Source organism: Cavia porcellus, unplaced genomic scaffold (assembly GCF_034190915.1).
Source record: "Cavia porcellus strain 051 isolate PalLab524CR breed Dunkin Hartley unplaced genomic scaffold, mCavPor4.1 scaffold_3, whole genome shotgun sequence".
NCBI lineage: Eukaryota > Metazoa > Chordata > Mammalia > Rodentia > Caviidae > Cavia > Cavia porcellus.
This window is the reverse complement of record NW_026947486.1, coordinates 36,375,640-36,387,293: the sequence shown is the minus strand read 5'-3', so window position 1 is coordinate 36,387,293 and position 11,654 is coordinate 36,375,640. Positions and strand designations below refer to the sequence as shown.

Here is an 11,654-nt window from a genome sequence, read left to right as displayed (position 1 = left end):
CTTAAACAACCTATTCCTCTCTTCCCCATCTGGGGTCTCTGCTGGGCTTATGCGTCCTTTCAATCCTGAGCACATTTCTCTTACAACAGTGCCCCATCTCAAGCCCACCTCCCCTACAGCTTATGTATTTGATACACCCTCAGAAACTTTTATCTAGTTAGTGCCTTCTCCTCCAACCAGGTGCTATTCTCTAGCTCTTTTCCATTCAAAATCCAGGAATTCCTTTTACACCCTAAGCCAATCTATACCCCATACCAGTGATGGCGACCCTTTCAGATCTTTCAATGATACAAACAACCCACTGTGGAACACAAGCCATAGGTTTGCCTCCACTGCATACCAACTAAACCCCCTTCTGCCTGCCCCTCTCTCCATGCCTCTAGTAGGAGCCCTTAACCTGCCCATGCCTGCTTTCTCTACCAAACCTCCTCACTTAGCCAACCTCTTTTCATTCATTTATGCCTTACCTTCAATTGAGTTCCCCTTCCCCAATCAGGTCTCTTTCTCTTGTCAGACAGGCTTTGCCTATACCCATCTATGCCACCCTTAGTCAACATCACCCAGCCAGTATTTCTTTCTGAAACAATCCTCTCCAGCCCCCTACACTAGCCTGTGGCCCCTGGACAGGTAGGTATGGATGGCAACCCAGTAATCTTCCCCCAGCCCAGACTTGTATATAAACCTGCACTGCCTCACTCACATAAGAACTCCACCCAAGCCTGGGCCCCTTCCCTGGCCAGGACTCTTTCATCACATATGCCTGTCTCCAGGCAGACTCCTTGACCCCATTTGATTCCCTTTGCCCAGCCAGGTCCCTGTCCTCATCCTGACCCTTATCGCTATGCTGTGCCCTGTCCTCAATTAGGCCTCCTTCCTCAACCATGTGCTTTCACTCAGCTAGGATCTCTGACTGGATCCCATCTGATCCCTTTCCTGAGTCCCTCTGCACCTGCTAGGCTTCTTCTCCTGACCAGGTCCACTAATGCATCTCCAGCCAATGTTGTTCTCAGTATTTAAATCTCTCCCACTGCCAGGTTCCCCTTTCTAGCTATGACTTCCTGACCCCTTCTCCTGCCAGAGTCCTCCTCTAGTCAGGCAAACCTTTCCTGCCAAGGGCTTCTCAAACTCCAGGGTCCCTCCTTACCAGGCTCCGTCACTCAGCTTGTGCCAGCCTTGTAGGTCTCTGCTCCTTTTATCCAGCCTTACCTTTATCACAGCCTATGTCCACCTCTCCTTTTATGTTTGCTTTCCTGCATGGTGCTCTTCTTTAGCTTGGGTTCTGCCTGAAAGCTTATGGTCCTTCCCTTAGCCAGATGATCCATTTAATAGACAGGGACACCTTTGCTGTGCTTTGGCTTCTGACTCAACTAGGTCTCCTTCCCTTGACCACCCAGTCCCTCTTTTGCTAACCAGCTCTCTACTTCATCCTATTTTTGGTTTGTTTTTGAGACATGGTCTTATTATAGAGCTCAGGATAATTTTGAACTATACAGCCTGGGCTGGTCTCAAACTCAAAGCAATCCTCCTGCCTCAGCCACTGGAGTCCTGGGATTACAGGCTTTCGCCATCATGCCCAGCACTCCACCCTATTTATTATTTATACTTTCATATCCAGGCCTCCTTCCCTACCTTTTTCTCTGTCCACAGATAAATCCCCTTTTCCTGTCTCTACTTCCCTACTTAGCTAGATCCCTCTCCATAGTGTATTCCTCTTTGTTCTGTCATTCTCCTGCCTGGCTCCTCTGCCCATTAAGTCTGCACTCTCAGACCTCCCCCAGCCCAAATCAGGCTCTGTTCTCCTTCCCTGACTTTTCATACCACAGAACCTCTCCAGCTTGTGTCCCATGCCCAGCTAGGCCCTCTTCCCCATCCAGGCCAAATTCCCCAGCAAGGATCCCTTCTGCTGTCTATGCCCCCTTTTCTGAGCCAGCTTCTTGTGCCAGCCAGGTTTCTTTCCCAGATCATGTTCCCGCTCCAGCTCACTCCAACTTTCAAAGCCTGGTGGGTCCTCTACCAGAATGAATTCCTATCTAGTCCTCCTCCTCCAGGTAGACTCTGTTCCCCAGCCAATACCTATTTTCCAAGAAGGCCTCTTCTCCTTCTAGACTCCTTTTCTTATCCAGTGTTCCTTGTCTGCCAGGCAGCTTGTGCCAAACATTTCCACATTCACTAGCCTTCATAATCTGCTGTGCCCTTCCAGCCTGGCCTTTTGCACTAATGAATTGCCCCTTCACCTGCCTATTCCTCCTTCTACAACCCTGCACTTTCCTGCCCTATTACTCAGTGCCTCCTTCTCCCACCAAGACTTTCCCCAGAATGCATCTCAGTCCCCAGACAGCTGCCCTTACCAAGCCATGCCCCCTTACTTATATAACTGCCCCCAGATTGCCTACCTTCCCCAAACAGAAGCCCTTTACCACATGTGTTCCTTTCCCCACCCTGGACCTTTTTCCTTGCCAGGTGTCCTCCCCTCGCCAGGCTTTCTTTCCCAGCCTTGCCCCTTACCCTGATGTCTATCAAAATCCCCTACCTTAGCTAGAATGATCCCCTCCCAACCCCTAGGTACCCCTTCCAGCAGAATACTTCATTTTTAGAGCCCTTCATTACCTTTTGCCCATGTGCTCAGTCAGGCCTCCTTATTGTCTTGCACTGCACCCTCCATGTAGGTCCCCTCTTATAGACAGGTTTACTACCTATGCTCTGTTCCCCAGCATCTCCCTTGTTTGTCTTGTGTCCTCCAGCCTCTCCCAGGTTTCCTTACTATGCCCCATTCACCATCTTAAGCTGCCTAATCACCAACCTGCATCCCCCTTCCCAGTTAGTTTATATCTCCCTTCCCAGCCTCTTCTTCCTCTCCTTCCCCATCCCCTCCTGCAGCTTGTTCTCCTTCCTCCCTAACCTATATGCCCTTCCCAGCAAGTATTCTCATCCCTACAAGAGGCTGTCTTCTAACAAGTCACCCCAATAGTGGCCTTTCTCCTTAGCCACCTGGCTAGCTGAAATATTTCTCTCATACACATTTACACTGTGAGCAATTTGGCAGGATTTTCACATTAGTATTTTGAGAACACTCCAAAAGAAAAAATAGTGGAACTTCTTTCTCTCCTGCAATATAGACCTGGTTGGTAAGGTTTTGAAAGTTGTGGTTGCTATTCAAGCAAAGCAATGAGGATACCTTCAAACGAAATGTCTTCAGTTATTAAACACATTTCAGGTCAGCCTCCACAAACAGTTGCTCCTTAAATCATTCCCTGGGAGACACTCCACCACCAAACTTTAGGTGCATTTCTTCTTCTCCCCAAAACCTAATCTGTTTCCCTCTGGACCTGTTCCCCAAGTACCAGGAGTCCTTTGCTGAAATAGGTCCTAGCACACAAACTGTGTATGAATGAAGTCACAAATACACAAAATAAAGAAGCAAGTATTTTTAAACAGTTTTTATTTTTTAAGAAACTTGCCTAATTTTTAAAAAGGTTTTGAACTGATTTTTTTTAACATTTGGAATATACAAAGAATTTTTCATGAATTGAACCCCACCAAAACACAGGATCTGAAGATTAAAGAATTACTGCAAACTACTTAACTTCTAGACTCCTTGGCATATTTAGTACATTTATTATTATTATTATTATTATTATTATTATTATTATTTTGGCATATTTAGTATATTTACAGAACTCAAACATCAGACAAACTATTGTTTACAATTTTTTTTTTGAGACAGGGTTTCATTATGTAGTTCAGCCTGGCCTTAAACTCTCCTGCCTCAGGTTTCCAAGTGCTAGAATGACAGGCATGTGCCAACACACCTGTCTAAATTTGTGGTTCACCAGTTTTGTTTTTTGTTTGGTTGTTTGGTTTTTAAAGACAGGATCTCTGTATACAGTTCAGACTGACCTTCAACTTCAACTATGTAGCCCAGGCGGGCCTCTAACTAGCAGCAATCCTCCTGCCTTAGCTTCCTGAGTGCTGGGATCACAGGTTGGTGCCCCCAGGATTCCCCCCCGCCTTTTTTTGCTTTCCAGTAGTTGTTAATATAATAAAATACATTACCTACCTTAATATTTCCTAAAATTAATCTTAATATTTTTTCAAAAAATTAGGAAAGTCACTAAGTGACTTTCAGACTTTCTTTCAGATTTCATGCCAGTTGACATAACAAGGTAGATCAACTCGAATAAAGTCATAGCATTTAATATTGCTCAGAATAAAGGAAATTTACTAGAGGTAGATTTTTACTCCGTCAGTAAGTTAAATTATCTACCTATTAGTTTGTCTCTTTTTGGTTCACATGAGTTATAGAGACAATGTAACCAAACAGTATCTACCTTTAATAAATCTCAGAACTTTGACCTGCAGTAAACTTTAGCCATTCAGTTTGTCTAAATTTGCTGTTTGTATTTACTTAACACTTACATTTACCTTTCAAGTTTAACAAATGTTATTTACAGCTCAGCAAACACCTGTGCAACTAAAATTAATTTGTAACCCCACAAGTTTGAATAAAGAAAACAAAACCAAATTACTAACAAGAGCTCTTGTTTATAGCCTGAGACGTCTTCTGAGTAGCCCAACAGAAATAAAAGGCAAACCCAACAACAGTCTGTACCAACAGTTTTTTTTTTCCCAAACAACAGAAGGTATTCACGAAGTATATCAATCAGATAGATGCCCCTTTAATCTAAGTAATCCAGTAGATTCACGGGAAAATTATCCCAAGTCAACGCTTCGAAGTAAACTTTAACATTTGTATCCTATTTGAAACATTAGCAATTCTAAATCAGGGAGAGAGGCAAAGGCTCAAAGACGTTAAACTGCGTAAAATGGACATCGTTCAGTAAAGGCAGTCATTTCCCCCAGTTTAGGATCCTATCCCCTGTCGAGTGAAAGAAGTCACCAAAGGAGAGAGAAAAAAGGCATGGTAGGAATGCTGCGGTGGCAGTTAAATTTTAATCAAAGCAAAGAACACAGAAAACGAGAAATCCGACGAACATAAATCGAGCTTACCGAGACTGAAGGCCGCGGCAGAGCAGCCGCCACGTTGTCCCGCTGTGCTAAGGCCCAGGGCGAGGCCTAGAAGAGGCGCGGGGCGGCGCTGCTCGCCGCACTGGCCTCGAGTGGCTTCACGGAATTGTAGTGCTCCCCGAGGCTGCGGGCGTAGTGCACGTAGACTAGGGTGAGCGGCTTCTTGTGGTATTCCTCCCCGACGAGCAAGGAAGGTGAATTGGCCTGGACCACTTCGATGGGGGTCTGCAGGACGTGCGACAGGGCCCTCAGCTCCAGCTGGCCACCCCACGATCCGCGGGAAACGATGTTGTCGCAGTGGGCCATAAAGTCCGTAGGATCATAGGCGTCACCCGTTTCAGGGTCGCTGAAGAAGGGCAGAAAGTCATCGACGTGCTTCCGCAAGTAGTCAGCTGTGCGGCGGCGCAAGCTCTCAACCGTCACGGAGAACACCAGCTGGTCTTGGATGGCGCGGTACATGCAGTGGCTGTCAGCAGGGATTTCCTTCATTTCCAGATACTTGGCACCCAAGATGGTTGCGAGCTTTTTCTCCTCCTCTAGGCGGAAGCTGGCCAGATGCTCCATCTCAGCCACAAGGATCCTTTCCTGTTCTTCTCTCTCCAGGGCCTCCTTTCTTTCTCGCCTTTTCTGTGCCCTAGAGGTGTGGGGGTGCTGGTTCTCGAGATTCATCTTAGCCAGATTTTCGGTGATAGAATCCAGAGTGCCGTTACCAGGGAAGTTCTCTTGGAACTTCTCTAACTCCTGCTGATGCCTCTGTTCCATCTCAGCCTGGAGGCGAGTCGTGTCGAGGCGCAATTGCTTTCTTTGCTTTTTGTCGCTCTTGGGGACGGAGCGCTTCATGCTTTGGATTTGGGCCTCTAGTTCTTCCTTTTCACGGCAATGGCGACGCATCATCCGCTGACGTTCTCTCTGGAGATCTTCCATGATGTTAACAGGAGGAGACAAAGTTTGGTGGCGGCTTACGTTAACGGTTAAAACCATCCACAGACCCTCAGCTTGGCCTAGCTCTGGTGCTCTGTTGGCCTAGGGGGCTCCTTTCTTTCACACTGCCTACTACTGGCCTCTGTCTCTTCAGGACTACGTACCCCTCCCCCACAGATAAATCTTGGCACTATAATTGGCTGTTGGAAGACCCTAAATATGTCCTCTGTAACCCCCGTAGCAACTGCTTTCAGTTTTAACAGAATTCAAGTATCACTGGGAAGGTCCTGTCTTTCTACAGCTGGTCCCATAATTGGGCTTGTAAAATTTTTCAGCGAGTCCTACTTCCTACTTCCAAATTTGGACACGACACAGGAATAGGTCATGCTAAATAACCACATGATAAATACTATACCATCAGCTTTGAGCCTGGACTTGGTATTATTCCTAGTGTCCAGGAGATAATATGGTTTTCTCCAGTTTTTCAGGTCCCTTGACCAATGAACCCTTAATCTTAGTGCACCAGAACAAAGATATTTACTTATGTTCATGGAAACAGAGTTCTTTCAATTTATGCCTTCAAACCACCCTGCCACATCTGTGTAAAAAGACAACAGTCAAACTCTTTAGAGCTATTCACTGCAAATAAACAGACTTCTTGACATGGCTTGTGCCAAAAGAATTCACCCCTTTTACGTTTCCCTTCTCTTTGGTTCCCAGCTCCCAAAGTAGGATCTCTAGGAAATACCACAGCCGGTGTTCATCAAACCTCTGCCTTCTGATAATGAACTTCCCTAAGTTGTAAGAAGAAAAAAAACCCCAAATTCTTTTAAGTATATGCTCATCCTGCTCCATCTTGCCTACATGTATAAATAAAACTATCCTCTAGATGAAACCTCACCCTTACTACAGATAGAAAATAGACATTCATGCAGGTTTGTTACGTGTAAAAAAAATTTGTTCCTCTTTATTGAGAAATAGTATGGGTTTATTGTAGTTTGCTTAACCATTTACCAGTTGAAGGACAGCTGTTTGTTTTCAGTTTTGAAATACTATGAATAAACCTGCTATAACTTGTATACAGGCTAAGTCTTTGTTTCTCTGGAGGGAAAATGTTCAGCAGTATAACTGCTGGGTCATATTCAAAGTATGTGTTTACTTTTTAAGAAAATATTTTACAAAATGACTGTACCATTGTAGCAGTATGTGAGTGATCTAGTTTCTCTGCATCCTCACCATCAATGGTTGTCACAGTTTTTTGTTAGCCATTCTAATAAGTGTATAGCCACATTTCATTACACTTTTAGTTTGTATTTGCCTTGTGGCTAATGATGTTCCTCTTTTCGTGTGTTCATTTGCCATCAATAACAAACAGTATTGTCTTCTGTAAAGTATTTAAATAATTTTCATATTTTCTGATTGGACAATTATTACTATAAGTTTTGAGTTCTTTTATATTCTAGATATGAGTTCTTTGTGGGATATGTGTCTTATAAGTATTCTCTCTGAGTTCTTAGCTTGTTTGTATCATTTTCTTAGCGGGTCTTTCTCAAATCAAAAATCTTCCTTTTTGATGAGGTAAAACTTATCAAATTGTCCGTAGATAGGTCATATTGACCCAGGAGAGAGGGGCCTGATACTCTTCAAAGGCTACTTCTAAACTACAGCTGCCCCAAACAGAGCCTGGAAATGAGCTGCATCAGGCCTCCAAAGCTGCTACAAGAGATATTTGCTTTGGCTATGGCAGATTACATCATAGACCTATCGTAGGTTACCCTACCCTGAAGCCCCTCTGAATAACTCATCCCTTTATAGTGCTCCTTGGTCAGGTCTACTAGGAACCTGCCTCCTTACCCATGATCACTCTATATAAGCACGCTCCTCAGACCAGGCGTGCACTAGTTCTAATAAAGTATCTTCCAGTAGCATGCATCATCCTATTCATGATTTCTGTCTCAAGTGGCTGGTGACTGAGCTGCAGACACTGAAGACAGCAGCCAGACAGCAATGGAGAACAACAAAGAACATTTTGGAACTGTTTCTCTGGTGGCTGGAAGGGCCCTGAATCCTACTAGTACATGCTTGTTCCAAGAAGCAAGGAGGGCTGTTAACACTGAAAGAACTACCAGTTGCTGGCATTCAAAGCTCAGGGCCATTGACTAAAAAAGCTACACTGCCAATTTGTGATTTCTGTATGAATTAAGCAAGAACCCTCATGTTTTTGGTAACATCTTGGAAGCATTTGTGGAGACCTTCCCCTCCAAAAGGCCCTAGAGAAGAGAGCAGACAGTGGTGATGGAGATTAGTGGACTCAAGAATCAGCTTATGTCTGATTTCCATCTTACATGCATCTAAGATTTCACACAATGACATTATTTTTAGTGTCAAGACTAAGAACTCTTTGTCTAATACTAGATTTCAAAAAATGTTGCCTTTTTTAAAGCTAAAACATTTATAGCTTTAGGTTTTAAAAAATCTGTAATGTATTTTTCAATTTCAATTTATTAGCACATATTTGTGATATATTACTACTTTCATTGTAGGTATTCGGTACCTGTATATGACACATTTTAATACTTTTTAAGTCCCTTTCTCCCCTGACTTCTCCTCTCCCTTTATCTCCTGGTCCCCTTCCCAGTTGCAATAGCTCTATCTCCTTGTTTCCTATTTTTTATTTTGCTCTTTATTTATACTGTACTTTGGATCTCTCATATAAGAGAAACCACTTGGTAATTAAATATGTGTGTCTGATTTATTTTACTTAATGTTAGTTTTTTTTTTTTTTTTTGTCTTTTTCTTTCTTATCGGTACCGGGGATTGAACTCACAACTGCCTGCTTGCAAGGTGGCTGCTTATGCCGCTGAGCTAAATCCCCAGCCCCTTTGATGTTTGTTTTAAGGTGCATCTATTTCCTACAAAAGGTTCAAACACATCTTTCTTTATAGCAGAATAGTACTCCATTGTATATAAATGACATATTTTCTTTATCCATTTGTCTTTTGATGAACATATGGGTTGCTTCCAAGGATTGGCTATTATGAATTGAGCTGCTATAAATGCTGGTTTGCATGTATTGCTATAATATGATATCTTTAAATGTTTCAGGAGGATATCTAGAAGGGGAATAGCTGGGTCAAATGGAATTTCTATTTTTAATTTTTGAAGAAACTCTGATTTTCATAATGGTTGTACTAGTTTATATTCCCACTGACAATGCAACAGAATTCCTTTTTACCACGGCCACACTAGCGTTCATTATTATTTGATTTCTTGATGTTTGCCTTTCTTTCTGGAATAAGGTGAACTCTTAGTGTTGCTTTGATTTACATTTTCCTAATAGACAATGATGTTGAACATTTTTTTCATGTATTTATGAGTCATTTATATTTCTTCTCATGAAAAGTGTGATTTAATTTTGCTTTTGTGTAAAGCTTGAGACTTAAGGTTCATCTTTTTGCCTAGGGATGTGCATTAAATTGCCATGTAATTTGTTGGAAAAGCTACGCTTTTTCCATTGAGTTGGTTTTGTACTTTTGTAAAAAATCAGTTGGAAAGATTTTTGTGGCTCTATTTTTGGGCCCTATATGCTATTTTATTCATATGTAAATTTGTACTTCTAGAAACATCATATAGGCTTGATTAAGGTAGGTATGTAATTTTTTGGTACCAGAAATCAAACTCATGTCTCATGCTTGTCAGGCAGGTGCTGTGCTATTGAGCTATAGCCCCAGTCGCAGTAGGTGTGTAATAAATCTTGAAATCAGGTAAAACATTCCTCCAAATCTGTTCTTCTCTTTAAGAGTCATTTTAGCAATTCTAATTCCTTTGTTTTTATGTATAAATTTTAGAATACACTTGTTTTAATGGTTGATACATTGTACAATTTGAGAAGTCTAGAAGTTAAACAAAGTAACTCAGCTTTTCTGCATCCCAGAGTGCGGAGGACATACCCTTAACCTCTCTAGGATGTTGTTCATTGTGTCAATTTGAGAAGTTTAGGTTTCCCTAAGTGACTCAGCAGAGGCCCAGGGTCCTCACTTTGTAAACATCCTGAGCCTGCGAAAGAGGAGGGCAGGGAGATGATGTAAGTGCTACACCCAATGTAGGATGAATAGCCTGTATACAATATAAGGGAGGAAAGGAGACTTGCTTTTGTTGTCTTCCACTGACATGAACTGTTGTCCCTCTGCCTTGCCACCCTGCTTTGGAGCCAGCTGATTATGGACTGGAGACTCCACAAACTCCACAAACTGTGAGCTAAATAAACCTTTCCTCCATTAACTTCTGTTAAAGGAGGTATTTTGTATCAGCAACAATAAAAAGTAACCAACAGACTTATATTGACAAAAAAACCTTGCTGGAATTTTCATAGTTGTACTAAAGCTGTACATAAATTTAAGGAAAATTGATGCTTTTATGAATTAAGCCTTCCAATACATAAACAACTGTTTATGTATTGCAATTTATTCAGATCTTCATTGATTTCTTTAATACTTCACTATATAAAGCTTTCATCATATGAATCATATATATTTTGTTAGATTTACAGTTATGAACTTCTCTTTTTTGACAGATGATTATGAATTGTACTGTATTTTCACACAGGTTGCTGGCAAGATATGGCTATTATGAACCAGGCTGCTATAAACATTATTGGTATGAATATATTGTAATATGATGCCTTTAAGTCAGGAGGATATGTAGAAGGGGAATATTCGGGTCTTTGCTAATACATAGAACTATAATGGATTTTACGTTTATCTTGTGGTCTATTACCTTACTTAACTCACTTCTTTCTTGTTTAAATTAAATTTATTGGTACACTTTTGAGATATACAATAATCACATTGATCATAGGGAATTTGTACCTGAATAATATACCTTGATTCTTCTTTTCCCTCATTCCCTTCTTCTTCCTTCAATAGCCCCCCCCCCTTACAAAAGCTTTGTTTGCATTTACTTCCTTCTATGGTCTTTTTTCCCATTTCCCTTTTTCCCATTTCCATCTCTCCCTCCTTTTTCCCCTTCCCATTTGAACGCCTTTTTCTTCTTCCCAATATCTATCATCTATTTTGGTCCTTATTTACCTTTTGGGTTTCACATACAGGAGAAACAATTAATTTTTTTGTCTTTTTGAGACAGGGTCTCACTATGCAGTTCAGGCTTGCCTTGGGCTCACTTTGTATCCCAGGCTGGTCTCAAATTTGCAATGATTTTCCTGACTCAGCCTCTTGAGTGCTGGGATTACAAGAGTGCACTACCATGTCTGGCAGCAGTGTGATATTTAAACATGCACATTCAATTTATTTTATTTAAAATTATGTTCCCAGGGTGCATTCATTTACCTAAAAATGTCACAAGTTTATTCTCCTTTGTGGCAGAGTAGTACTCCATTATATATAAAAACTGAATTATTTATTTCTTAACGGGCATTTGTTACGGCTTGTATCTAGATGTTCCCCCAAAGCCTCATGCAGTCATAGGTGGTGAGTTTCAAAAGTTGCTTGATTTGAGTGTGTGATGCTGGGATTAAGAGTATGTTATTACTAAATCAGTCCACTGATTGGCTTGGCATATTTCTGGGTGTGAACAATTGGAAAATCCATCCTAGGTGTGAGTGGCACCACCCAAACGGTGGGTAGCCTGGAAGGAATAAAAGTTAGTGGCAGGCTGCTACTGCTGCTTCACTTGTTACTTGTTCTTTGCTG

General features: G+C 41.9%; 1 protein-coding gene across 1 annotated transcript; it reads right to left on the bottom strand.

Annotated features, from left to right (window-relative positions):
- Window positions 1-5,073: 5,073 nt before the first annotated feature.
- On the bottom strand, window positions 5,074-5,949 carry Otud6a (OTU deubiquitinase 6A). Its single transcript, XM_003470958.1, has one exon. It carries the CDS (start codon window positions 5,947-5,949, stop codon window positions 5,074-5,076), a length of 876 nt encoding a protein of 291 aa, XP_003471006.1.
- Between the last annotated feature and the right edge of the window lie 5,705 nt (window positions 5,950-11,654).

Bases quoted from the DNA above. Each gene is read 5' to 3' on its own strand.
- Otud6a (XM_003470958.1), bottom strand. From the start codon at position 5,949: ATGGAAGATCTCCAGAGAGAACGTCAGCGGATGATGCGTCGCCATTGC.